Source organism: Penicillium coprophilum, assembly GCF_028826855.1.
Source record: "Penicillium coprophilum strain IBT 35676 chromosome Unknown utg000006l_segment0_segment0, whole genome shotgun sequence".
NCBI lineage: Eukaryota > Fungi > Ascomycota > Eurotiomycetes > Eurotiales > Aspergillaceae > Penicillium > Penicillium coprophilum.
The window spans coordinates 3,027,132-3,052,290 of NW_026622725.1; the positions used below are offsets into that span (position 1 = coordinate 3,027,132).

The 25,159-nt window shown below is 48.4% G+C and overlaps 14 protein-coding genes across 14 annotated transcripts; 9 read left to right on the forward strand and 5 right to left on the reverse strand.

Annotated features, from left to right (window-relative positions):
- Positions 1–262: 262 nt before the first annotated feature.
- N7500_010114 (copper metallochaperone COX17) lies at positions 263–657 on the forward strand (the record flags this gene model as incomplete). Its single annotated transcript, XM_056681252.1, has 3 exons — positions 263–290; positions 396–457; positions 517–657. 3 exons carry the CDS (start codon positions 263–265, stop codon positions 655–657), a joined length of 231 nt encoding a protein of 76 aa, XP_056528634.1.
- A 334-nt stretch (positions 658–991) lies between these two features.
- N7500_010115 (dolichyl-P-Glc:Man(9)GlcNAc(2)-PP-dolichol alpha-1,3-glucosyltransferase ALG6) lies at positions 992–2,906 on the reverse strand (the record flags this gene model as incomplete). The annotated part of the gene is made up of 3 exons (XM_056681253.1): positions 992–2,375; positions 2,453–2,615; positions 2,669–2,906. 3 exons carry the CDS (start codon positions 2,904–2,906, stop codon positions 992–994), a joined length of 1,785 nt encoding a protein of 594 aa, XP_056528635.1.
- Positions 2,907–3,771: 865 nt separating this feature from the next.
- N7500_010116 (putative nucleolin protein Nsr1) lies at positions 3,772–5,257 on the forward strand (the record flags this gene model as incomplete). Its single annotated transcript, XM_056681254.1, is given in 2 exon segments — positions 3,772–4,772; positions 4,786–5,257. The coding sequence occupies 2 exon segments, from the start codon at positions 3,772–3,774 to the stop codon at positions 5,255–5,257; spliced, it is 1,473 nt and encodes a 490-aa protein (XP_056528636.1).
- Positions 5,258–6,225: 968 nt separating this feature from the next.
- N7500_010117 (uncharacterized protein) lies at positions 6,226–6,978 on the forward strand (the record flags this gene model as incomplete). Its single annotated transcript, XM_056681255.1, has 1 exon — positions 6,226–6,978. One exon carries the CDS (start codon positions 6,226–6,228, stop codon positions 6,976–6,978), a length of 753 nt encoding a protein of 250 aa, XP_056528637.1.
- Positions 6,979–7,018: 40 nt separating this feature from the next.
- On the forward strand, positions 7,019–7,477 carry N7500_010118 (uncharacterized protein; the record flags this gene model as incomplete). Its single annotated transcript, XM_056681256.1, has 1 exon — positions 7,019–7,477. One exon carries the CDS (start codon positions 7,019–7,021, stop codon positions 7,475–7,477), a length of 459 nt encoding a protein of 152 aa, XP_056528638.1.
- Positions 7,478–9,412: 1,935 nt separating this feature from the next.
- Positions 9,413–10,180, forward strand: N7500_010119 (FMN-binding negative transcriptional regulator; the record flags this gene model as incomplete). The annotated part of the gene is made up of 1 exon (XM_056681257.1): positions 9,413–10,180. The coding sequence occupies one exon, from the start codon at positions 9,413–9,415 to the stop codon at positions 10,178–10,180; it is 768 nt and encodes a 255-aa protein (XP_056528639.1).
- Positions 10,181–11,218: 1,038 nt separating this feature from the next.
- On the forward strand, positions 11,219–12,515 carry N7500_010120 (aromatic ring-hydroxylating oxygenase subunit alpha; the record flags this gene model as incomplete). Its single annotated transcript, XM_056681258.1, has 2 exons — positions 11,219–12,045; positions 12,101–12,515. 2 exons carry the CDS (start codon positions 11,219–11,221, stop codon positions 12,513–12,515), a joined length of 1,242 nt encoding a protein of 413 aa, XP_056528640.1.
- A 1,789-nt stretch (positions 12,516–14,304) lies between these two features.
- Positions 14,305–14,982, forward strand: N7500_010121 (uncharacterized protein; the record flags this gene model as incomplete). Its single annotated transcript, XM_056681259.1, has 1 exon — positions 14,305–14,982. One exon carries the CDS (start codon positions 14,305–14,307, stop codon positions 14,980–14,982), a length of 678 nt encoding a protein of 225 aa, XP_056528641.1.
- Positions 14,983–15,468: 486 nt separating this feature from the next.
- Positions 15,469–16,520, forward strand: N7500_010122 (putative catechol dioxygenase; the record flags this gene model as incomplete). Its single annotated transcript, XM_056681260.1, has 2 exons — positions 15,469–15,719; positions 15,821–16,520. The coding sequence occupies 2 exons, from the start codon at positions 15,469–15,471 to the stop codon at positions 16,518–16,520; spliced, it is 951 nt and encodes a 316-aa protein (XP_056528642.1).
- Positions 16,521–17,106: 586 nt separating this feature from the next.
- Positions 17,107–17,484, reverse strand: N7500_010123 (uncharacterized protein; the record flags this gene model as incomplete). Its single annotated transcript, XM_056681261.1, has 2 exons — positions 17,107–17,279; positions 17,343–17,484. 2 exons carry the CDS (start codon positions 17,482–17,484, stop codon positions 17,107–17,109), a joined length of 315 nt encoding a protein of 104 aa, XP_056528643.1.
- Positions 17,485–18,372: 888 nt separating this feature from the next.
- N7500_010124 (uncharacterized protein) lies at positions 18,373–19,236 on the reverse strand (the record flags this gene model as incomplete). The annotated part of the gene is made up of 3 exons (XM_056681262.1): positions 18,373–18,669; positions 18,734–18,941; positions 19,013–19,236. 3 exons carry the CDS (start codon positions 19,234–19,236, stop codon positions 18,373–18,375), a joined length of 729 nt encoding a protein of 242 aa, XP_056528644.1.
- An 816-nt stretch (positions 19,237–20,052) lies between these two features.
- On the forward strand, positions 20,053–21,435 carry N7500_010125 (amine oxidase, flavin-containing superfamily; the record flags this gene model as incomplete). The annotated part of the gene is made up of 1 exon (XM_056681263.1): positions 20,053–21,435. The coding sequence occupies one exon, from the start codon at positions 20,053–20,055 to the stop codon at positions 21,433–21,435; it is 1,383 nt and encodes a 460-aa protein (XP_056528645.1).
- Positions 21,436–22,190: 755 nt separating this feature from the next.
- N7500_010126 (uncharacterized protein) lies at positions 22,191–22,985 on the reverse strand (the record flags this gene model as incomplete). The annotated part of the gene is made up of 3 exons (XM_056681264.1): positions 22,191–22,482; positions 22,541–22,785; positions 22,836–22,985. The coding sequence occupies 3 exons, from the start codon at positions 22,983–22,985 to the stop codon at positions 22,191–22,193; spliced, it is 687 nt and encodes a 228-aa protein (XP_056528646.1).
- Positions 22,986–24,579: 1,594 nt separating this feature from the next.
- N7500_010127 (uncharacterized protein) lies at positions 24,580–24,884 on the reverse strand (the record flags this gene model as incomplete). Its single annotated transcript, XM_056681265.1, has 2 exons — positions 24,580–24,669; positions 24,753–24,884. 2 exons carry the CDS (start codon positions 24,882–24,884, stop codon positions 24,580–24,582), a joined length of 222 nt encoding a protein of 73 aa, XP_056528647.1.
- Positions 24,885–25,159: the final 275 nt, after the last annotated feature.

A 25,159-nucleotide genomic window follows, 5' to 3' on the forward strand; every position in this document is an offset into this window, starting at 1 on the left:
CAAGTAAACCCAAGGATAGGAGGAAAAACCGAAACAGTCAATGCAACAGGAGAGGCGACTCCGGGGAGGCAAGTTTGTTGATAACAAAAAAAAAATATCTACGGCTCAGCACAGAGACCAGTTCCGCTGCATAAGCCATTAATAATGTCCGATGGTGTCAGGTCACTTGTAAGCACTTGTTCACACCTGGGCAACGTACTTGACACTCTCTTGATATCTTCCATTTACTTGAATTTTCAAATACACCTACATATCCATCACAATGTCCTGGCTCTTCGGTTCCTCAAATGGTAAGTACCAATGCCTATCTCCACCTCGGACCGAGTCCTTGCGCAACACACCAGTCCTACATATCAGAGAAAGACCCTGATTTTTACTTACACAATTATCTATAGAGAAAAGCGCCGCTGCCCCCGAGCAAGCGCCCGCTCAGCCTGCGCAGTCCGAGAAGCCCAAGGTATGACCTGATACTCCCGAACCAACAAGCGCAAGCGACTGAATCTGCCTCCATTTTAGCCCTGCTGCGTCTGCAAGCCAGAGAAGACCGCCCGCGATGACTGTATGCTCTTTTCCAAGTCCGAAAACCCTGAGCAGGAGTGCAAGTCTACGATCGAGCAGTACAAGACTTGCATGGCTGGATTCGGATTCAAGGTCTAGACTTGTCCTCTGACTCAATGGCCTCGGCTGTACTACCTACCACTATACAACATTGTACCATAGAATTCATTGGCGGGAGTTTCTTGTTTTACCTGGATATCGTCTGTTTTTAGAGCATGGTTGTGACATATTGGAATCTAGAGTGTGGCACTCTACATGATAGGGACGAGTTTCCCAATACAACATCTCACCTCTTCGATCAAGAACAAATTTCAAATCGAATCATTTATGTTATTAAAATACATCAATGAAAGAAGAGTTCTGCTGCCTCATTTTGGATAATCACATAATATGGGGTATCATTGAAAAATCGTACAGCCATCCACCTAGACAATCACTGCTTCTTTTTCTGGCTTTCCTCCTCAGTTGCCTGCCGACTGATCTGGCGGCATTGGGTGTATAGTTTCCACATACACCAGAGATAGGCAATCCCGAATCCAGCAGCTCCGATCAGGGCATTCAAGACCACCCAAAGATCTGGCTTTCCGGGCGGCGGAGGCACGAATGCCTCAAGGACATGCCAGGCAATCATGGCCAAATAGAAACCGAAGTGTAGGAGAGTTGTCAGACTGCTGGGCTCAAAATGGGCATTTGAGTCTTCAAAGGATGGTCGAGTTCGGTAAGTCTCGAAAGAAGTAGGAGGCAAGCCGAGAAGATAGGCCCAAAGCAAAGTCATAACCATGTAAGGAACGCGGAGCTCGTCACGCTTGAGAAGAGGGTACATGGTCCACGAGCCAAGTGTGTTGGCCCAACCAACCCAGGCGCGAGTTTCTTTGCTCAGCCCCCCGTTACCAGCAAGTAGTAGGGTCATCGGCAGCAGGGGCAATAACACACTCTTTTCATGCACTTGGAAAGAGAACAAGAAAAATCCCCAGGAGACGGCAGATAATGCGGGAAGGAGGAGCGAGGCCCGGGGGTGGCGGAAGATGATTGCACAGGGAACAATGATTGAAGCCAATGTGGCGCTGAGCGATGCGCGCTGCAACAACGTAGCATCAAAGCGGGTGAGCTTATAGAAAGTGTGAATGGCGCACCAAGCGTTGGCAACTTTGTCTTCAAAGAGACCACGCGCAAAGGGAAACACTCGATGAATGATCTGCGTTAGTTGGAATAATGGCCCATATATAAGAGAGTCCTTGTCCAAGTGGATAGGAATTGCCTGTAACAGAGGCGGTACCGGAGAAGATGCAAACGCCTTTCCAGCTTCATCATTGGAGGCACCAAGCAGTAGAGGAGCCAACAGGAGAGTAAAAGCAGCTAATGTGCTGAAAGCTATGCTCACAAGGCGGGGAATATTGATACGAGGGAATATACAAACACCGAGAAGATAGGCGAACATGACTGGTGCATAGTACAACGCCATTTGTTTGAATCCCAGAGCACCAACGAAGAAAATGCAAGCCCAGAGCATACGCCCCGCTAAGATAGCATCCAAGCTTGCAACCACCAATCCAAGCATGACTGTGTTGTATTGGAAATGGCCATGGTCAATAAGGATGTTCGCTGGCTGAAGGAGGACTGCCACGAGAGCAATCGAGGCTGACCATGCATGAACACCTTGCATTCGAGTATAGCGGCGGAGGAAATTGACCACGGCCGGTATAAACACAAAGTATTCGGACACAATGACGGTAGCGCGCATGTATACTTTCAAACGGGGGTCCTCGAAGCCTCGGGAGGCGTCCAGGGCGAACCAGGCTGGATCAAATGCGGAGCCACTACACAGGCCAGTAGGTCAGCAGAAGGCCATTGAGGATTCCACAATAAATTCCAGGGAGGGTAGAGGGTAGTATACATCTTTCCGAATAGCCAGCTGTGATATGCGGTCAATGGTGGATAATCGAGACCCCAGTATTGCAAATCGTATATATACCACTTTGCCAAAGGCAGATGTGTGGTAATTTCCATCCAATGTCTTTGCGCCTCGAAATCACCGTGCATTGGGGAAACTCCGAAGCCTAAAGAGTATCAATTTTTGCATCCACTTCTAAAGACAGACAATATCGCATACCAGAGTAGCCCCATAAGCTCACAGCCCACCGGAACAGACCAACGGCCATGAGCACAAGTGGGAGAATTAGCCATTGAGAAACACCAGCCCGAGCAGCCCACAAGAACGAGACAAGCGGGAATGCTGGGGACTGCTTCCCATCGCCTAGATCCAAGATCAAGTTGTTATTGGAGCCGGGGGAGATGGCAACCTTTCTCTTCTTGCGGGGACGATGCGAGGATGGTGTTGGAGGTGCCATTGTGGTAAAGGCCAAAGGGGAACTTATGGTCCCATTGACTGAGTCAAAGCAAAGTGTGTATCTAAATGAGGAGTGTGACTTGTGCCTTGATACGTAGGCAAACACAGAAGATACCGCCAATTGACACGCGATTGTGAGTCGTCAACAGCCACTGGACAGGTACCCACATAGTGTTTGGACTAATTCTCTAGACTAGCTGTTATAGGCAGGCGGAGTAGTTCTGCCAGCCTCCGAATTTTTTTTCCAGAAATTTTTCCTTATCAGAGGTGATGGTCCCCCAGCTCTTCACTTTTTTTCTTCTTCTTCTTCCTATCCTCTCTACTTTTTTTTCTCTCCCCTTTCAAAAAGCAGTCTTTTTCAGGTTGCTTTACTTGCCTCATCTCTTGAATACTCAAGAGATCTCTATACACACTAACTAACGCAGTCGCGTGGGTTTATCTCGTAAGTTCGTTCGGATACTCTGTGGGCTTGTCATATCTCCGAGGGCTGTGGGCTTGAAATACATCTATTCTGTGGGCTCTGTGGGACATCTTCCTCGTGGGTTACATATTCTAGACAGTATTGGCTGTCTGTTGCTTGTGGGCTTGAAAACTTGTCCGTCCGTGGGTAGTGGGTTAACGTCCAGCTGTGATTTAGTTCACTCCTGGCAGTTCTTCTGAGGGCTGTTGTTCCATTTTAAACATCCATACTACGGGTGCTTTGAGGGATCGTGGGCTTTGCCGCACATACTACAAGAATTTCACTTGTCACAACAGTATGTGCCACCCTACCCAAGCTACAAGCCAGCCTCCCAAGCCCTCCCTATGAGTCCCCTCAATTCTAGTAAAGCAATCGCTAACACCTCGTCTCGCCTCTAGTTTTCACAATGTCCAAGACATCTACCAAGGTCGCCGATAAGGGCGCCAAGGCCACCAAGGCCTTGAACAAGGTCAAGGATTCCGGTGTCACCAAGGCTTCTCAGTCCCCCGCCGCCAAGAGCAAGGCCATTGCCAGCAAGGTCGCAACCAAGGAGAAGGCCTCCAAGAAGAACAAGAAGAAGGAGCCCACCCCCAGCTCCTCCGAGTCTGAGTCTGAGTCCGATGAGGATATGAAGGATGCTTCCTCTAGCTCCGAGTCCGAGTCTGAGTCCGAGGATGAGAAGCCCGCCCCTAAGAAGGCCGAGAAGAAGGTCGCTGCCAAGGCTGAGTCTTCCGACTCTTCCGACTCTGACTCTGACTCTGACTCTTCCGAGTCCGAGGAGGAGAAGCCCGCTCCCAAGAAGGCTGAGAAGAAGGCCGAGTCTTCCGACTCCGACTCTGACTCTGACTCTTCCGAGTCCGAGGAGGAGAAGCCCGCTCCCAAGAAGGCCGAGAAGAAGGCCGAGTCTTCCGATTCTGACTCCGATTCTGACTCTTCTGAGTCTGAGTCCGAGGCCAAGAAGGCTTCTTCTGACTCTGAGTCTGGTTCCGACTCCGACAGCTCTGACTCTGACTCCGACTCCGAGGAGACCCCTGTCTCCAAGAAGCGCAAGGCTGATGAGGAGCCTGCTGCCGCTGCCAAGAAGTCCAAGACCGAGGATGCCCCCGAGGGTGCTGTCGCCAACCTGTTCATCGGCAACCTGTCCTGGAACGTCGATGAGGAGTGGCTCCAGCGTGAGTTCTCCGAGTTCGGTGAGCTTTCCGGTGTCCGCATTGTCACCGACCGCGAGACTGGCCGCTCCCGTGGCTTCGGCTACGTTGAGTTCACCAACGCTGCCGATGCCGCCAAGGCTATGGAGGCTAAGAAGGGTACCGATCTTGATGGTCGCACCATCAACCTCGACTACGCCGCTCCCCGTCAGGCCAACCCCCCCTGCCGACCGCTCCCAGGATCGTGCTCGCTCTTACGGTGACTCCACCAGCCCCGAGAGCGACACCCTCTTCGTTGGCAACCTTCCCTTCAGCGCCACTGAGGATGCCCTCCACGAGGTCTTCGGTGCCCAAGGTTCCATTCTCGGAATCCGTCTCCCCACTGAGCAGGAGACCGGCCGCCCCAAGGGCTTCGGTTACGTCCAGTTCTCTTCTATCGATGAGGCCAAGGCTGCCCACGCTGCTCTCAACGGCCACGAGCTCGAGGGCCGCTCTATCCGTCTTGACTTCTCTACTCCCCGCCCTGCCGGTGGTGACCGTGGTGGCTTCGGCGGCCGTGGTGGTGGTCGCGGTGGTGGCCGTGGCGGCTTCGGTGGTCGCGGCGGCGGCGGTGGCTTCGGTGGACGCGGTGGTGGTGGTCGCGGCGGTGGCCGCGGTGGCTTCGGCGACCGTGGTGGCCGTGGTGGCCTTAACAAGGGCAAGGGTAGCATCCCTGAGTACAAGGGTACCAAGGTCACCTTCTGAACTTGATGTTTTCTGCATACGTTTGATTTCCGCAACATATCGGTGTCCATGGGTCTCAGGTTTGCTTTGAGAGGAAAAAAAGTTCGTGTTTAATTATGTGTAATATGATCTTAGCTCGGGTATCTTAATATGATACATCATTTCAATTTTCATTCTGATCTACTTTGTATCTTGTCCTAGTGTACTCCATGCCCCGTACCCCGTACTCCATGCATGTGTAACCATCGGGGAGTATATTGCCGCCAGATTCCGCCTTCTCCCAAGATCCTTTGTCTTGCCCAAAGTATTTTGTACATTGGTTGATTTGTGCTTCTTTCATCGACTTGTTGATGAAAGAACGTCTCTTTGCAAGTTTCTCGAATCACAACATTCCAGAATCAAACCCTCGCCACCTCCCACTGACGATCTCCACGCATCGTCTTTCGTCTATTGCCTTGTCACGAGCTGCAAATCACCTGTTCGGTCTGCTGATCACCTCATCACATCGATTCTTTCCACCTGGGAGCTTTCTTCATCTTTCTTCTGTCACTGTCCTTTTCTATCTCTGAAGATTAATCTACCTATTTTGTTCCCTTTATCTTCTAATTCTTGTGGACAGAAAAGAGTATACAACCCTTACCTTGGGCATCGGTGATCTACATTTGATAAGATAACCCCACATCTACTTGACCGCTCTATTATACTCCAGAGTGGCCTGATCCCCTCTCTTTCATATTTCTATTCACATACTCCCTCTCATATTCCTTCAACTCTCTGGCTATGCAACCGAATCACTATCTGCTCGGTCAGGTGCGTGAGCCTAGAGCCGCAAGTCGGATGACGGATGGCCATCAGCCGCGAGATAACGGTCAGCCCCAGTCATCTGGTGCGGCCCCCATGAGATCAGAGGGTATGTAGTCTTTTTTATAATCCGACTGGTACCTCCCCTACCAATGAGTTTTCATACACAAAGTTGCCCCATTTCCATAATGTACTCACTACGGTACTACATAGATTCTTGGATTGACGTATCTTCGCAACCATCCTCATCCTCCTTCTCCTCTGCTGCCACGAATGAAGATATAATCACCACCGGCTTACAAGTCGAACATGGAGAATTGGGGACATACCAGCGCCGCAATAGGCGACGTCGTCTACAACACCTTGCTGCTATCACCACAGCCCAGGTGGACTACGCATCGCGGGATGCCAGCCAAGCCAGTAGCAGTCAAGAGGAATACGATGAGAGTGAAAGCGAGTCTGATCGCGTTCTCAGCAGCTCGAATGAAGATATAACCCGCCCAACGCCTCCGCCTGCATTGTCTGCACGCTCTGCACAGCCCTCTGGTTCAGATGCTGCCTCCAGTGATGATGAAGATGATACTTCTACTGCCTTGGGTATGGGAATCAGCCCATCCCCTTTCGTACCTCAGCCAAACATATTTACTCACCCACCGGCCACGTCGGAACCTGGATGGACTTCTCGGCGTACTCAACCTAGTGTCCCGTCTACTCACCGTGCAGCCCCTCGAAGAGATTCTTATCCCAGTTCGCGATCATCGCGCAGAACTCAATATCAGCACAGCCCTTACAATATGATATCCCCTTCCCATCATACCGACCACGATGCCGCTCTTCGTGCCAGCCTGTCAACACTTCTTTCATGTGCTGCTGCCGCCAGAGGCCTTCCGAAGAATGATCATAGACCATCACCTACCCAAGCTGCTCCCTCGGGGGGGTGATCACCCCGCTTCATTCCGACTAGTAGGTGCTTCCGTTGCTATGGGAGAGAGTAGCGATGAAGAGACCACATCATCGCCGCAATATCCAGAAACAAGTCCGTCTATAGGGGCACCACAGAGACATCTCAGAGTGCCGTCAGTATCATCTGATCCATCTGTCTCCAAAGTAAAGCGCCGTTCCAGTTCCCCTAAAGACCGCACTGCTGCCTCGAAGAAGAGTCGTCGCATGAGTATGACAGATCCGACCGCGCCAGTCAGCCCCACGATCATGACATGGGTCATCAGCGCCGGAGTTGTCGTTCTATTCTCCGCAATCAGCTTTTCCGCGGGATATATGATCGGCCGTGAGGTCGGAAGAGTTGAGGTTGGAATGATGGGAGATGGTGTTCCTGGTCCTCGCCCCTCCACGGGGTGTGGGCAGGAAGCAGTCCGGGGCGGACTGCGAAAACTGCGCTGGGGATCCGCGGCTGCCGGATCTGCTAGTCTTGCATCAATGTAATGGTCTAATGTTTTATGGATGGCGAAGATGATAACGAACTACGATGTCAACAATGGAGGATGTGCCGCTCGAGCTACGGTCGTGGATTGCCTGAACGTTGACCTCCGCGCATTGCTCTGTTTGATTGATACTATACTCTCCTTTTATTGATTCACCCTCATTGAGATTTCGGTTGTTGTGTGCCGGGGGTCTTGTGGCCTTCTGACAATCAAAAATCGGCGCATTTTCATGTTGTAACGCAGGTGGCTTTTGTTTTGAAGCGATGGAGTCTTGGTTATAGTTCCTTTTGGGGCTTCTATGCTGGCTTCTTTTTGCAATTCTCATTCTATACCCTCTTTTTGTCGCCCCATCTTATGTATCGAATGAACGATTCTCTGGCAAAATTGGGCTCAGTTGATACCCACATGTGCTGGTAGTCACTCAAGCCGTATTCGAAGTCAGCAACAACTCTCCCAGCAGTGCTACCTACGTCCATGGATAGTACCCAATAAGTACCTAGTAATGGTACCTAGATAACCTTGGTTGCCACGTAGCCATCCCAGGCAGCCCTCTCTAGACCTCGGGACGGTTTTCTTACCTAACTGAACCCCCAGAGAGCCATGGAGCGTCTTTTGTTGACTTTGCATCAGTCTCGGAAGCTCATCCTCCGCGCCAATGAGCTATGATCATATTTGGCAAAGCCTGCCTTCTGTAGAGCTCAAAGCAACGTTGAATACAAATTCTCATTAGGGGAAAATATCACGGTTGACGTTTTTTCGGGGCGGCTATACAGTTCAGCCAAGCTGTTGTCTATCTGCCTATCCCAAAGGCGAATTCCTTTGCCCAGAAGGCGAAAGCTATCAGTCTTCCAGGTACGAAAATGGCGAGTGATTTCAACACGTTATCTGATCCTTCTGGTATGGTATGTTGTATGTTTGATCTCAAGTCCCACACTCGAACATAGTTGTATCGTTAGGCCTAGATACCAACAGCCTGCCGTCATACTCGGCCTAGTAGGGGCGCCCACCAGTTCCTTTGGGCACCACACTAATTATGATTTCATATTTCGGAGCAATCACCATGAAGCTCAGGTGTATTCCACTGCCAATCATAGGTGCAATATGAATCAAATCTCCGGGTCCCAGTAGAGGATGGGTTATAATACTGAGCATGAGTACCCATGTAGGATTTGGTTACGCCACCCACTGCACCTGGCCATGGGTAGGTAGCGTAACCAGTTTACTATATAATCGTCACTATTTAGTTACAAACTCATCTTTATCACTCTTATTTACCTCCCCGGTCCTTCGGCCTATCTATTCTTCCACAACAGTATACATAACATATTACCTAGAAAAATCAATTAATCACCCTTATGATACACCTTTTCTAGATATGTTTTCAAAGTGGTTTAATTTCAGTTCTCTGGTCAATACCTATCAAGGGTGGAAGTAGCTATCCTAGAAATTTCTGATTAATTTTATTCATATTTATGTACGGAGGAATAAAATGATATTGTTATATATCTTAGTGTATCTATCTACATAACTGTATACTACTGCCACCCTTCTTACTTTATCTCATATTTATAATATTTACCTTATAATAGTTATTATTAATATAACTCTTTGAATATAAAAAATATATCTAGAAAGGTATATTGTAAATTTCATAAGATGTGAATCCTCTCTCCGGAACTTTGATAATCCGGGAAATGTCCAAGTACCTGCGCCTTCCCGCCCCACCGGGTTTCTGCAGATGCTGGGCATGCCTTTAGCGCACGAATCCTTGGCCGCTGATAACAAATCAACGATATGATAATGTGAGATTTTGGAGGGGGAGGGGTCTTGGCTGGCCATTATCGGGGTTTTACACAATTGCCTTCCCAACTTTCTATCTTTCTCCTTTCTCCTGACAACCTGACAACCTACATTTCAGCTGCCGGCTACTTTCGACATGTTCTTCCAAAGCGCCCACGAGGAGAAAGACACAGAGGTCTTGCTCCATTTCATCCGGCAGAACCCACTCGGGATTTTGATCACCGGCATGAACTCCTCCCAGCAAGACTTCCTACAATGTACCCATGCCCCATTTGTTGTGGATTTCCCAGAGGAATCAGGCAAGACGGATCCCTACCTCCGCGCCCATATCGCCAAGCAGAACCCTCAAGTCAAGACAATGATGGAGGCCGTGGATGACAAGCCACCGAATGTTCTCGAACTCGACGACGACGTCCTGGTGCTCTTCAATGGCAAGCACGACCATTACGTGACTCCCAAATTCTACGTTGAGACAAAGCCAGATACAGGGAAGGTCGTACCCACGTGGAATTACTCCGCCGTGCAAGCATATGGCAAGATGTCGCTATACTATGATTCCAAGACCCCCGAGACCGGCGCGTTCCTCGCGAAGCAATTGCATGACCTTTCGCAGCATGGGGAGAAGTCAGTCATGGGGTACACTGGTGGCGAAAAACCGGAGCCGTGGCAGGTATCCGATGCGCCTACGTCGTACACTGATCTCCTGAAGAAGAACATTGTTGGGATTGAGATTCGGATCACCAAGCTTCAGGGTAAGTTCAAGATGAGCCAGGAAATGCGGCCCGGGGACCGTGAGGGTGTGATCCAGGGATTCGCGAAGCTCGGTGGTGATGTCGGCATGGGGATTTCGAATTTAGTGAAAGAGCGCGGTGAATTGCGTGATGCAAAGAAGCACGACTCTTGATGCTAGCCTGGAGGTTCAACATGACATTATCCAAAGTTCCTTTTAAGAAAATCACCAGTACTCCGTAGACCGGGACGGTATGGTAGCAGATACAGTGAGGGCCTATACTAGGCAATGGCTAAGACATTTCTAAGGTGTATACTGCCTCATAAACCTATTGGGAACCTATTGCCTAAGTTTGCCCTTTCGTCCACGTATGTGACACGAGGGACGACTTCTTTTGTTTTTGTTTGTTGTTGACCTGGTATATGTTTTTAATCTTGTCGTATTTATATTAGCAACAATGAAATATCATGCCAGACTCGCTTGAGCGATACAAAGTCGTGTGACGTGTCTTTTCAGCCACATTTTCTATGAACTTGAGCTGGAAAGGTATTGTCTCCCTGATCTCCTACATATATGTGCTTGAAATCAATCTTTTCTGAGTCCAATTTTAAACAAATTTGAGATCACCTTTTGTTCTAGTTAATCATTAGACATGGCAAGGGGGTCAGGACTCTTCTTAGCACTCCATACTAGTAAAGGTATTTGGTCTGATCGCGAAAGTCACTAATATTCACAGTTAAAACAGAGTCCTCGTGATGCAATCGGCATTACCCCGTATAGCTCGAGACCGAGGACTCATGCAGATTATCCATGCGAATTTCCATTGGCTGTAGAACCCGATCGGCGTTCGAGATATGCGTGCCCACTTCCAAACAACGTGCTGTAGCATTGACTAGAGTAAATATCGGGTTTGAAATTTGGCCAGATAATGCATCATGGCGTTTAATACCCCGACGTGTAGTACAGATTGTAGTACTATAGTGACAGATTGGCGGGTTGGCGGGTTCGATGTCTGTTCTTGGAAGATCAACCCGCCTCACGATGGGTTACCCTACCAGATTGGAATTTGCCCGTCCATATGATCGGAGTATAGATGTGACTGACAGTCCGATAGCAAACATCTCCTTGGGACATATAAATTGATCATCAGGAAGGCGAATAAAGCAATAAAACCTGAAGACATTTACTATTGGGATCCCTTCTTACTTCGCCATGGCTTCAATGTTCAGTTATTTTGGCTTCAATGCCCCTACCCCCAAGGATGAAACCAAAGCATCCCCAGTTCGTGCCTTGCCTGCATCTTGGTACACTTCACCAGAGATGTATGAGTTGGAGCGCCGAGCTATATTCTCGAAGAGATGGCTCTTCATAACCCACAGCATGCGGGTTAAGAACGCTGGGGACTGGCTCCGCTACGAGGTTGCAGGTTTCGACTTTATCATCACTCGTGATCGACAGGGCAACATCAATGCATTCCACAACGTGTGCAGACACCGGGCGTACCCGGTCGTTGAGAAAGAGGACTCTGGAAATTCCCAAATCCTCGCTTGTCGATACCACGGCTGGTCTTACGGACTGAACGGCAAACTTGCCAAAGCTACCAAGTACCAAGAGCTGAGTAATTTCGATAAGGAGCAAAATGGTCTTTTCAGAATTCACCTCAAGGTTGATGTGAATGGCTTCATCTGGGTCAATATGGATGCGAATGAAGTCCCAGAAGTGTCATGGGAGGATCATTTCCGGGACGTCGACAAGCAAGAACGGTACAAAGCCTACAACTTTGACGACTATGACCTTGACCACTCTTATGCACTCGAAGGTGACTATAACTGGAAGATTCTGGCTGACAACTTCAATGAATGCTACCACTGCCCTACAACGCACGCGGATATTCCTGAATTCCTCAACCTTGAATCTTTCGACAGCGATCTCAAAGATGGACACATCCAACATCATTGCGAGTCTACACCAGAGCAAATTGAGAAGGGTCTTTACACTGCCAGTACTTATTACTTCCCCATGTCTGCCATGGTCGTCTCGTAAGGATTTCTCAACCTATGCTTCTCCAATAAGCAAATTGTCTAACACATACAGGCCGCATTTTATCATGATCCAGAAATTCCTCCCCTCAAGCCCCAAGAGCTCAAAGATGGCCTACGAAATCTACCGAAACCGAAATTCATCCGAAACGGACTTCAAGCTTATCAGCGATATGTACGCGCGCGTGATGGGAGAGGACAAAGTTCTTTGCAACAATGCTCAAAAGAACCTTGATCGAAATGTCTTTACGAGTGGCGAGCTTCACCCCAAGTATGAGAAGGCCCCGCTATTTTTCCAGAGCACAGTTCGCGACGTCATCACAGAGCACTTTGAGCGTGAGAGATCTGAAGGGCGGGAGATCTGGCCGGCCAAGCCGAAGGTATCATGTAACGCAGGAATCAGCGAGAAAGATGAGCAGATTTGTGCATCTTTGGCCTGTGGATCTCAGAAAGAGCTTTTGGCATGGTGATTGATTTGAGAAGCAGGTGCTCTGTTGCATGGGGGTTTTTTTTGTCATTGTTTATGATCTTTGTATCTGACCTATGCTCTCTTCAATCAAATTAAGCCTTCTCATTTGACCTTCTTGAAGTGACTTATGATGTACTCAATTATTAGCGTGTAATTGTAGCAAAAGTAGACACATTCATACGAGAAAGTCCCAGGGATAAGGGTGACTGTGTGGTTTCTGAGCTGCTCGGCTTGGGGTGTGCGCAAGGGTAGTTTTGTACAGAAGGGTTAATGTGCGACTTGGCTGTGTGTATCTCCACAGTAATTCACACCGTCCATTGAGAAACTTGACCAGCGAGAGACTTAGCCAAAGTACCTTAGTGGGAAGAGGGTCCCTGGCATTCATAATCTAAGTAAAGTGAACGAGAGTAGACGGCCGTTTATGTTTTATGCGGACTTGTCATATCTCCAGCGCTCTCAAGCGGTCTTTCAAGCAGTCTTTTCGGAGGTTCTCCTTAAATCTCCTGAAGATGTTTTTCTTCGCCTTGCCAGTTATAGAAATAGACGGCAGAAATAGAAAGGGAAGCTAGCATGCTTTGTGACATGAATCTTTCTAAATATGACATGGGATTGAGGCCAAATATATCAGGCACTCAATGTTGGAGGCCTGACAGGAAAATTGGCCAATGGGGCGGTTAATTCCCAACCTTTCAAAAAATCAAATCAAGACAACTTATTCAGATTTTGCCCGGAGCCTATTAGAGAAATTGAAGATCAGAAGAGGAGCAAATTTCGATCGGCTGTATGTGAAAATATGAGACATTTGGGATTTGCCAGCGCGAGCTAACGTCCCGCTACCCACACTTCTGCCTAAGGATGCCTAGAGAACAGCGCCAACAATTTCATATTGGGTCTAGTATCCCGGACTCGAAGTTCTATAAGAAGATTTGACACACCCTTTGTCATAGACAAACAAATATTCTACTGCAACCAAAAACATGGCATCTTTAAATTACCCCTCCGAGCTACTTGCGATCATCACGTCTCTCTTGGACACAAAAACCCTCAAGGCCCTAAGACTGACAAACCATATGCTATCCACCTTTGCAACCAAGAGTCTGTTTTCTACGCTCTCACTATACACCGAGGATCACAGCTGTGAGGCTTTTGAATCAATCATAGAACATCCGCAGTTAAGAACACATGTGCGGAAAGTTCGCCTCATGACTGTCGAACAGGACTCTGTAAGTGACATATCAAACCGAGGCGATGCGATATGAATTGTTCCAGGATGGTTGGCTTATATGCACTGTTCTAGGACCCCGATGATAATGGCGTAGAAGTTGAGCCACCCTCCAAATGGGAGGAGCTACTACCTATGCTTCCAAAACTTCCACATCTTGAGAGCGTCGTTCTGCGCTTTGATCAAAACTGCGGGAAGGAGAACATATATGCCGACCCGCCTCAGTTACTTGGTTACCGAGAAACTGTCATAAAATGGCTGGGTAGGGCGCTGATTTCTTTAAGGCAACCTTTGAAAGAATTAGGGATACAAAATCAGCAGAACGTGACAGCATTGAGCAAGGATTTTCAGCAAGTACTGAGCACACTGGGTTCGCTGAGACTCAACGTTGTGCATGAGCTCCAACCTGCGTGTCCTGAAAATGAAATCGAGGTTTGTATTCATTCCAGTCTGTTCGACTCATGGTCATGTTTAATTGTTCGTGCTAACCTGGGCAAACACCTGACAGGAAGAGGACGTGTCCGAATTCTCTGCACATATATTGCCGACAGTCTGGTTGAAACCCACTATGGGATCACTTCGGAAACTGTCTCTCTACGCCAACCTTTACTGGGGCTTCTACCCCAAACTCAGCCTCGAAGGGATCCATTGCCCAAATTTGCAGTCGCTTACTCTGGGCAACTTCTCCTTTTTCGAAGACCAGCAGCTCGATTGGATCCTATCGCACTCGTCAACACTCCAAGAGCTCTATCTTGACGATTGTCCAATCCTATTCCGAGCGAGAATACTCAATGATGAATCCCAGCTTGCCAAATGTCCGCTACCAAAATCCAGATTGAATTTTCAAATTAGTGAGCGTTGGAGCGATGCCTGGCACTACAATTATCCACGCCGATGGAATGACTATTTTGCCTCGTTTGAGACAGGCCTTCCACATCTGCGTCGTTTTGCAATTGGTCACAATGAAGCGTGGGATTCAGAGGACGGGTGGGGGCTACCTTTTGAGAAAGAACTGGACCTTGTGCCGGGATTGATGCAAGATCGATATATGGAATTTGATGGTGGCTTAGGTCCCTCTCAATTTATTTCACCAAGATGGGAAAATGAGAAAGAGGACTGGCCACATTGCGATGACGAAGACCGCGAGGCTTTGAAGGCCTTATATCGGAAGATCAAGCAGCAGGTAGATTGTGGCGAATTTCAAGTAGGATGTCACGAGGTGGCTGATTTGGTAGAAGTATATTAAGGAAAGGAGATCTAACCAAAGTGCCTCGCATATTCAAATTCTACATATCCCGAGACCTTGATCATATCTTCAACTCCAGTAAATGTAGTAGATACAGTAACACACGTGATCCGGAAGTTGAGCAAAGACAAAAGCCGAACCAATCAAAAGGCGGTGAAAGCGGGTATATGAAAGGGGCCCCGGGAGATCCGGGGCTGACTCGCGGATAAGAGCTACCCCGGGCACCCCGCGCCGGTATAATAGGGGGGACCATCACTCGGCTGTTGAGGGCCTGACCGATGCCAGAATGGAACCATCTGGGATTTCCATGGTCGAACCATTCGGCAGGTGGCAGCGGGATTTTTGGTGATCTGGCACTGTCGCAACTTCCCCACGTACATGACCAGCCGACCGATATGCCGTCGCTCAACATATATAGACCCTTAGAGGTCGCCCTGACTTTCTTGACTTCTTACAGCTCACTCTCTCAATTGACTTTAATTCAAAATGTCTTCCACACGCCAGTTTGACCCGAACTTTACCGCCTCTGTCATTAATGGCATGGGCGCCAACGTCCCCGATCGTACTCGCGTGGTCTTGGGTTCTCTGATCAAGCACATCCACGATTTCGCTCGTGAGGTTGAGCTGACCCCCGCCGAGTGGATGCTCGGTGTTGAGTTCATCAACTCTGTCGGCCAGATCAGCACCCCTATCCGCAACGAAGGCCACCGCATCTGCGACGTTATCGGCCTCGAATCGTAAGTTTCACATCTACCTTGTTTTTACTTGTTCTTTATTTTCAAGAAAAAAAAAAAAAAAAAAAAAAGAGAGAAAGACGAAAGCTAACCAATTTCATCAGTCTCGTCGATGAGATCGCCAACAAGATCATTACCGAAGATGGTGTCGCCCCCACCTCTAACGTTATTCTCGGCCCCTTCTGGTCTCCAAATGCCCCCTTCCGCGCTCTCGGCGACAGCATTATCCAGGACCCCAAGCCAAATGGTCGTGTCACCTTCATGCACGGTGCCGTTAAGGACATGGAGACCGGTAAGCCGATCGTCGGCGCAGTCCTCGACATTTGGCAAGCCTCGGCCAACGGCCAGTACGATTTCCAAGACCCCACTCAGAGCGACAACAACCTTCGCGGCAAGTTCCGAACAAACGAGAAGGGAGAATTCAACTGGTACTGCTACCACCCCACTCCCTACTCTTTGCCCACCGACGGCCCCGCCGGTGTCCTCCTCAATCTCATGGATCGCTCCCCCATGCGTCCCGCCCACATCCACCTTATGATCACCCACCCCGAATACGCCACCGTCATCAACCAAATCTACCCCAGCGACGACCCCCACCTCGCCATCGACTCCGTCTTCGCTGTCAAGGATGATCTCGTTGTAGACTTCAAGCCCAAGACCGACGACCCCAAGGCCTCCCTCGACTTGGAGTACAATGTTAAGATGGCGCTCAAGAAGCACCACCCCAACCCCAACTCCGCTCCCCCCGTCTCCTCTTTCGAGCGCCACGCCAAGGCAGCCAAGGAGGCCCAGGGAAAGCTTTAAGCGGATGGAAAACGATTGCACAAATTGGGACGGCGTTTCAACATGACTCATGTACATTTAGCATTTACTTGAACTTTTACGAGATAACCTCACATCCTCACATCTACGTGATTGATTTTCGATCCAGCTACACTTTCCCGCATTAACGTCTCGTAGAAGGCCCGTGCTGCCATCTTAAGCTTTTAAGCCTCGTACCATAATTAGCCTCGTGTGACTAGATCGCGTCGATCCCCCGCTACGCGGGCAATATCTAAATTTGTATGCATGTACCCACATGCAAGGAGACCCTGGCCCCGGAATCCGGGGTAAGCACCTTTGTTTTGGCCAGTAGAAGCTAAGGTCGACTTGGCCGTTAACTTTTCTCCCGCCAATCACGATGTGGAGGCAGTGACACTACGTCCTTCTTACTAGGATCAAGGTTCTTGACTAGCGTAGTCGCTAATCTCACAACAGTCCAGTCCTATGGAGACTTCCGAAATATCAAGCCATCTATGATCCACGAGAAGATGCTGACCTTAAGAACGTGAGAAATACATCATTCATTCTTGAGTAACAACCGAGAAGGGACAGATCCCTGTACAACCATCTAGAAAGTCCTCCGCGGATGACCCGATGGATCAGGCCGCCAAGAAATATCGATTTCTTCCTCAGAGGGCTCTTGGTTCACCTTGGAGGACTGTGGCATTGCCTGGCGAAGGCGATCTTCATTGAGGATATTGGATTTGTCAATGGCTTCCTTATAGTCCCGGGCTGGAGTCGCTGTTAGCAGGTCTGGAGAAGGATAGGAAGTATATGTGGAATGGGTCTGGAAAAGCTGCATACTCATTCTTTCGTCAATGTCGGAGGATCCGGGCTGAAGAGGATCTTTCATTTCTGGAGCGTCGTTCTGCTCGTACTCATGACCATGCTCGTGCTCGTGCTCGTGCTCGTGCTTATGGATATTGGCATGCGAACGGTTGATCATTTTGATAGCTGGAATTTTCGAACAGATGTGGGTTGAGCAATATACAATGATGGATGTGTTGAAGGCTTGCTGGCGTTGTGGCTATAGTTTTATGCTGGGAGGATTACGTCGTCATTATGACTATTAATGACATTTTGCAGGTGGCCCACATAGACCCGCCTCTCAGTAGGGAAGACTGGCTAGAAATCTATTCATCAATTTGTTTTGCTTCAATATCATAATGTGGACGTGGTGTTAGGCCCAAGGGAGGTCGGACAGACCGTCCGGAGTCGATATTCAAAAACTTGCGACAAAACAAAGCTGATACTGTAAGTATCGCCAGAGTGGCATTTGGAAGTTTGCCTCAAATGCTATTGGGTTGGCCACCAATGAGCAGTGTATCGCAAATCGCTATTTGTCTAGGTAATGGGGTGTCCGTGTACGTGAAGTAGGCGAATCGCGGAATGATACACTTGGACTAGACATCCTGCAACCTGATATACTTCTTTAAAACAAGGACAAGGTATACCATGGAAGGAGAGGGGATATTACCTTGGATTGCCACCAGCGCCTCCTCGTGATTAGGCACATAATGCATCAAACCAGTTGCAGTGATTGGGTGCGCTGGGAATATTTTTGAAGTCAGAATAGTTCTGAATGCAACAAAGTCCTAAAAGAGGAAACAAGACTCAAGCCACGTGTTTAGGAAAATATTAGAATTGCCGCCAATAGAGTAGAGTCAATTGGCAGAGCAACGAGCGGGCTATGTGTGGCAATTGGATTGTAGAACAAATAGGAGCTCTTTAGACATATCCAGCGTTGAGAGTCATATCAAAATCAATAGAGCCTTCAGTAACCAAGACGAAAAGCATAAAGTGGAATCTGAAGTCATTTCCCAGAAATAATCGATCACACCTGAGGCATACTGCGAAACTTCAGCTCCCTTCGCCCAATTCGAACTAGATCAGCATTCAAGAGAGTCTCCTTCTCGAAACCATCCATGACCTGGCTGAGAACTGCCGCTGCAAGCTCATTCCGTTGTACGTTCGGAAGGGGCCTTCCGAAAAGGTTCAGGATACGGAAAAGGTTCGCTACTAAGGCTCGTGACCAAGTAGTGGAGCTCGAGATTACGCCAGGCTGAGCAATGCAGACCTCGATACCCTCTTTCTCTGAAGGGAACTTGAGGACCATGAGCTCTGTATTGCACTGGTTTAGCAGAAGGCACATTAGCATGAGACACAGAAGATATCGTGGGCTTCTCATTGCTTACCCGCATGATCTGGTAGTCGGCCATTATTATTGGCCTCTCTGCTGGGTCTCGGGGTGTTCCCTGCACACTCAGATATATGAAGCGAAAGGGACACGCCGGTCCAGCCTCGTACATCGCCTCAAACCCCAGTTTCGTGCAATCCTGGCAGATACGCTTAACCTCAGTAGAGTCAGAGCTGCCAGTGCGGAATGGTGTGACGGCAACAGTCCTACAGGTAGATACCGGCGAAATGTTAAGGTCAACCTTCAAAAGGCAATGAGAGGACGTTTGGGGACATACCAGATACAAGCGTCGGCCCCAGTAAACTCGGCCTTCACATTATTAGGATATTCACCATAGTCGCGAATAACAACATTCCTTAGCTTTGATGAGTCGATTTCTTTATCGAGTTGCACGGGCCTGGGAGCCAAAGCAACAACCTGAGTGATCTCACGCATTTGCAAGCTTTGTCTCACGATCTCGGTTCCCAGCAGTCCGGTCGCGCCAGCTATAATGAGCTTCATCTTTGCTCTAAACTTCGATGTCGGGGAGCATGGATATCTGTTTTCAGGGCAGGTAAGAAGAATGGCTTCATGAAAGGTTGGTACTGGGGTAAGTATTGGGATTCGGGGACGGCGGTGGCTCAAAACCAATAGCTGCGTAGTACCTTCCCAAATGTATGATTTGGCTCCTTCCCTATATCTGTTACCATCCTCATCCCCACCAGATTGGACATCACCTAGGTTAACCCCAATGCGGTACAAATCTTTGACGTTCAACTCCTGACAGCTTTTGATTTCCAAATATATAGAACCTCGGCTCACAGGAACCCGAACGCGTATTTGCCGGTCGGTTCTCAGATCTTTGATACAAAAGCGATGGGTCAGAAGTGCTATTCCTTGTAGACTACGCAGAAAATCATGGAGTTAAAGAACAAAGTAAGACACACGATGGCCACAGGTAAATGCAAAATTGAACTGGCCAATGAGCAAATGATAGTACTAATAAGGTAGGATATAAGGCTTCTATAGGTCCTTGTAGTGTGGCCTGAATCCCAGACAAATACCGATATGGTGTATACAAGACAGAAGGAAGTGATAAAGCAATAAACGTCTCGGGCTATTGGTTTTTTGGCTTACTGTTTTGTGTTTCAGATAGATATGGATGGTTTCAACAGCAAAATGACAATATATACCCCATTGGGAAGCCTGAGTGACACTGACAAACTAGCTAGATATTCTCGGGAATCTTCTTAATCTCTTTGCCTCACCATCACCCATTCTATGACCCATATAAGCTAACAAAACTTCAATCGCGTACAACAACCTGTCTCCCAAATTATGTATCTGGCAAAGGTTTCTTCCGTGATCGCATCTGGGCTGGCTCTGTCGGTCTTCGGCAGCGTTTTTGACCCCAAGAGCTATGCCACAAAAGATGTCATAGTCGCCGATGTTGTCCTTGTTGGAGGGGGATGCTCAGGAACATATGCCGCCATCAACCTGCGGAGGTTAGGACAAAGCGCAGTGATTGTGGAAAGAAAGGAACGTTTGGGTGGCCACACGAACACCTACACTGATAAAACCACTGGTTTCACTGTGGATTTTGGCGTCCAGAGGTTTCTAAGCAGCTCTATCACGCGTGACTATTTTGCCCACTTCAACATCTCCCTTGTCAACTATACCCGACCTAATATCACCACATCGCTGGCAGATTTTAACACAGGAAGACCTGTGCATGTCAAGCCCAGTCAAAACTTGACCGGATGGGCCGTCCAGCTTGCCCGGTACCCTTGGCTGGATTCTACCTGGAAAATCCCGCAGCCAGTTGCCCCAGACCTACTCCTACCATTAGAAGAATTCCTCGTCAAATATAATATCTTCGATGCTGCTTTCAACCTTTATCTTAGCTCGCAGGGAGTATCCAATCCATTGAAGCAACTGACAGTCGACGTGATGAAGATTGTGGACCCTGTCTATCTGAGTGAATTAACAGGTGCCAGCCTTGTCACCGCAGATAACAATAACTCCGAGCTATATCTTAAGGCTATCGCTGAGCTGGGATCAAACGTCCTCTTCTCCTCGACAGTGATAGCTACTGCCAGATCACAAAATGGACAAGGCGTCTCACTGGTTGTCAAGACACCCACGGGATCCAAGCTCGTTAAAGCATCCAAGCTTCTAATTACCATTCCGCCAACCCTAGAAAACATGATGCCATTCAACCTGAGCCCACAGGAGCATCGAATATTCTCCAAATGGACATATATGGGGTACTATACCTTGGTGCTCAATAACACTGGCTTACCCGACGGGTATCAGTGGATCAATGCGAATGATTCATCCGCAACGTACCACATTCCTCAGCAACCTGGGGCTTCCCAGATCACAAGCACCCGTACTCCGGGAGTGTTTTACGTCTGGTACCGCAGCCCATCACATATGACGCGGATGGCAGTCGAGAAAGCGACTATACGGGCAATCCAAAATATACAGATGGCACACAACCTTACTATCACCTCTCCCCAAATCATCAAATTCGAATCCCACACGCCTTTCAAGCTCAGTGTGTCCGCTCAGGCTATCAGAGATGGGTTCTACCGTGACCTGTATGCGTTGCAGGGCAACCGCAGCACTTGGTATACCGGCGCTGCATTGATCTCTCACAACGGAGGGGTTATTTGGAAATTCACAAAGGAACTACTGCCCAAAATTGTAGCGGCTTGAGGAGGTATCATCCGCGGCTGGATAGGGGGCACTTACACATATGCCTGGAGAGTGTAGTAATCTCGACATTGAGCTTATTATTACCCGCCAGAGCTCCTTTGGCAGACAATATATTTCAATTTATGACCGCAAACTCATAAACTTACTCTTTCTCTGCATTTTAAGTCTTTCTATCCCACATCCGCCTGCCTTAATCTTTCCATCACTAGCGCTATTGACTTCGCATGCCAGAAATGCGTATCACCAATTGCCCTCCCAAGCAGATAATTAACGCCAACACTGGAACAGAAGCTACCGTCGAGAATTGACTACTGTTCTTGGATCTTTCCAATCATGCGCTAGTCCCATATATTGTCAATCACCCAAGACATTATTAGAGCCTCTGTTGGTTCGTTGGTGTTGGGGGCTCTTGGTCATTGTCCTTTTACCTCCCAGATACCAAAACATCATAAGGAGGCGAAATGCTTGCAATCAATGGTCACATACTTCATTCAAATTCGTAGCTCTAGATTGTTCCTTCCCTGAGCTCAGCAGCCCAACAAGGAACTAAACGTACCCCTATTCTAATAAAAACTAACAAGTATCACATACCATCATCTTAAGTTTGCCATACCAGAGCATCCACACAATCAACATCCTCGGCTCCCTCAATTCTAAGGCCAAATGATCGGACTTTTGAACTCCCACGTGTTTGGAAAGTCATAAAAACCGAACCTTGCATCCCCTTCCGCCCTTGTTCATGGTAACGCAAAGCTTTAGTTGTTGGTTACAACACCAGTAGTCTGCTTACCCTCCACGCCCGAAGAGCTCTCAGCTAGCAACAGCTGGGACTCAACATCATCTGTATACACGCCTCGGATACTATAATTCGAGACAGAAGGTCTTCCCTGCCCCGTGGCCACGGTCGTGTCCTGATCCCGGGTCATGGTAGCATCCACAGATCGGTCACAGGTTGGGCAAAGGCTGTAACTAACATGTCGGGCCTTGAGCATAGGCTCAACAAATCGATGGAAGTAGCCTTTGACAAAGGAGCGCAGATATAAAGGACTGAAATCATCAGTATATTTGGAAGACTAGGCTGGGTTCCAGTCATGAAAAGACTTACGCGAGGAGGATACATGAGAGGTTGGAGTAGATCTGTGGGATACCGCGGGAAAGCTTGTAGTTCCAGGGATATGACCATTCGCTGATCTCTTGGGTAGCAAGAATGATAATTCCGGAGATGTATACCCCGACCAGGAGCAAGGTCATCAAGAAATCAATAGCGATTTCAAGGGCCGAATAAGATTGACTTTTGGATTTGCGATATCTGAAGAGAATGAACCCAGGCGTGATGACGGAAATGGAGATCTTCGAATCGTTAGATGGCTTTCTTATCATGAAAGGAGAAAAAGACATACCACTACGAGTTGAATCCATGTTTGAACACTGCCACCAGTTATAGGAACGGCAGCAAGTGCGCATGGCCATGAAATAACCGAGAAGAAGGCCTGGGTCTTGCGAGCTCGAGAGAGCGGGTGCTTATTGGCGGAACAAATCTTTTGGCACATTTTCACTTTGATATTTCGTATCTTGGCTGTACAATGTAAGGTCAAATGTGAGGTTCATGGGGATCTGGAAGTCAATGCCCGCAATTATGAAGCAACTGGTTTGACGGCCCCCGGCTCGACCGGGTACAAAATAGAAGGAGCAAATAACACTGCTGCCTTGTACAATCAGTCTGCCTGGCGACAGTGGTCGATGGAGCCGGGTAAAATTGGATACAGATCTTTTAATAGGCTGGTTCCAGTAAGCAACACCGCTTTTCATGTTACCCCGGGAGACGCGATTGAGACCCGCAAAAAAAAAAAAAACTGCAAACGACCCATTACCAATCAATGTGGAAAAGAAGTCTTATAATAAGAAAGCAACCAATATCACTGGAAACATGATGCAGTTGCCAGAGCCAAAAACGCCCAGAGAATTTTGAAGGAGATCCAACTAGGTGATTTCTCCCATCTTCCATACCAGATTCCAAATTGATAGCAATCCCCTGTCCAGTTTGTTGGAATATCTAATCCAATATCGGGTCCCATCGGGCTGTGTGGCCCCCAAATGGGGCAAGAGATCCTTTGATCTCAAGGTCCAACTATTGGTTGACGTGACCGGTTTAGTAAGTCTTTCGTCCGTTATTGGTGCTGATCTTTTGGGAAACTGCATTGAAGGAGTTGCGGAACAAATGTGCTGTCTCGAGACGACTAGATTAGTGCCGATACAGTCTGGCCGTCAAACAATTTGTCAGAAAAAAAAGAATATAATGGCACCTGTTGCATAATGAGTATGAGACCCTATGCTTAATCAGTTCTAAGCCCCATATGAGTCTTCTCTATATTTCTGGCCGGCGTTCTCGATATATTTGTATCGAACCTAGGTTGTGGGAGTCAGCACTCGAACAGGGCAGGGGCAGTCTTAGGTGGAATCTAGGTAAAGAAAATGAGGAAATAACTTGAATGTGATTGAGACTGTAAGACTGTGTTGGGATGATTGAATTCCTCCTGGGAGAAACGTCCAGGAACGTGGTTCTTTTAGGAGGAACAGCTCACGGTAGAGCTAATGGAAAAGCAGCATAAAATTGAAACAATTGAAAATTAACACATTTTGGACAGGCCAGGCTTCGTACGTGGAATATTCTGGCTTAATATTCCTATAGGTAATTCATAGCCAACTGATCTCTCTCTCCTTCCCCTTGGGTATCTACGCTTGTGCCGTGACTGAGCTCTGTGATGACACCCAGATCCATTAATAATTGCACGAAACTGAGCAGAGATGATACAGGCTTTTCTGAAGGGGAAAAGTTCAGGGATAGGTGATGTGATGGGTTCACGTGCAATTGTGTAAGCCGCCCCCGCTGGTCGGTTGCAATGTGTGTAGAGGTCCACGACCCAGGAAGTGAGACGATTACTGACTTTCGGGCCCAGTATCTCCTTCTCAATATTCACGAGCTCCCATCGCCCAATTTTGCCTTATGTTTCGTACATGTTGGTATATGAACTGGATTTCGCAGCACCCAGCCCATTCCAACCCTGGTAACTCCGGGCGGACTTACCCACCGTCCGGCCCGGCCCGGCGCTAACAGGCTGGAACCGTTGATCATCGGAGGTTATCTCAAAACTTTATCCAATCTGTCGCCGGATGGCCCCTGGGACGGGCAAGCTTGGACTCGGGATTTCGTGCCCGAGAAAGGGGCTGAAATACCTGGAAGATAGTATAAATTGAGTATGTTCCCGTCTTGGTCAAGCGTGGGATGACCACATCTGTTCGTGGTTATGTCGACGTACAAATGTCATGGGCCATTTGCGCCTAGTATTTGTGACATTCGTTGCGGTCTCACTCCGCCTGGGATATGCCGTTGGTCCGAACTCAAGAACAGCGATAGGGGTGGCCCAACCCTCCATCTTGCGACATTCCATGTCGACAGAAATCCTGCAGGAACCGAATTTGGCTAGTCGAGACTCTAATAATGACCGATGATTAAGCATCGGATTACTTCAGGGCTGTCCAGGGGAACAGAGCCTCGTGCGGAAGGTCACATGGGGGTAAAGGACTATAGCCATTTACCAATTCCAAATATGTGTACCCTTTTCAGACTCGGGGAGAGATGGTGAGGCCATCGACATTAGAGTCTCGCGATATTTACAACCACGCCCAGCTGCCGTGAACAGCTGCCGTGCCCTATATCAGCCCC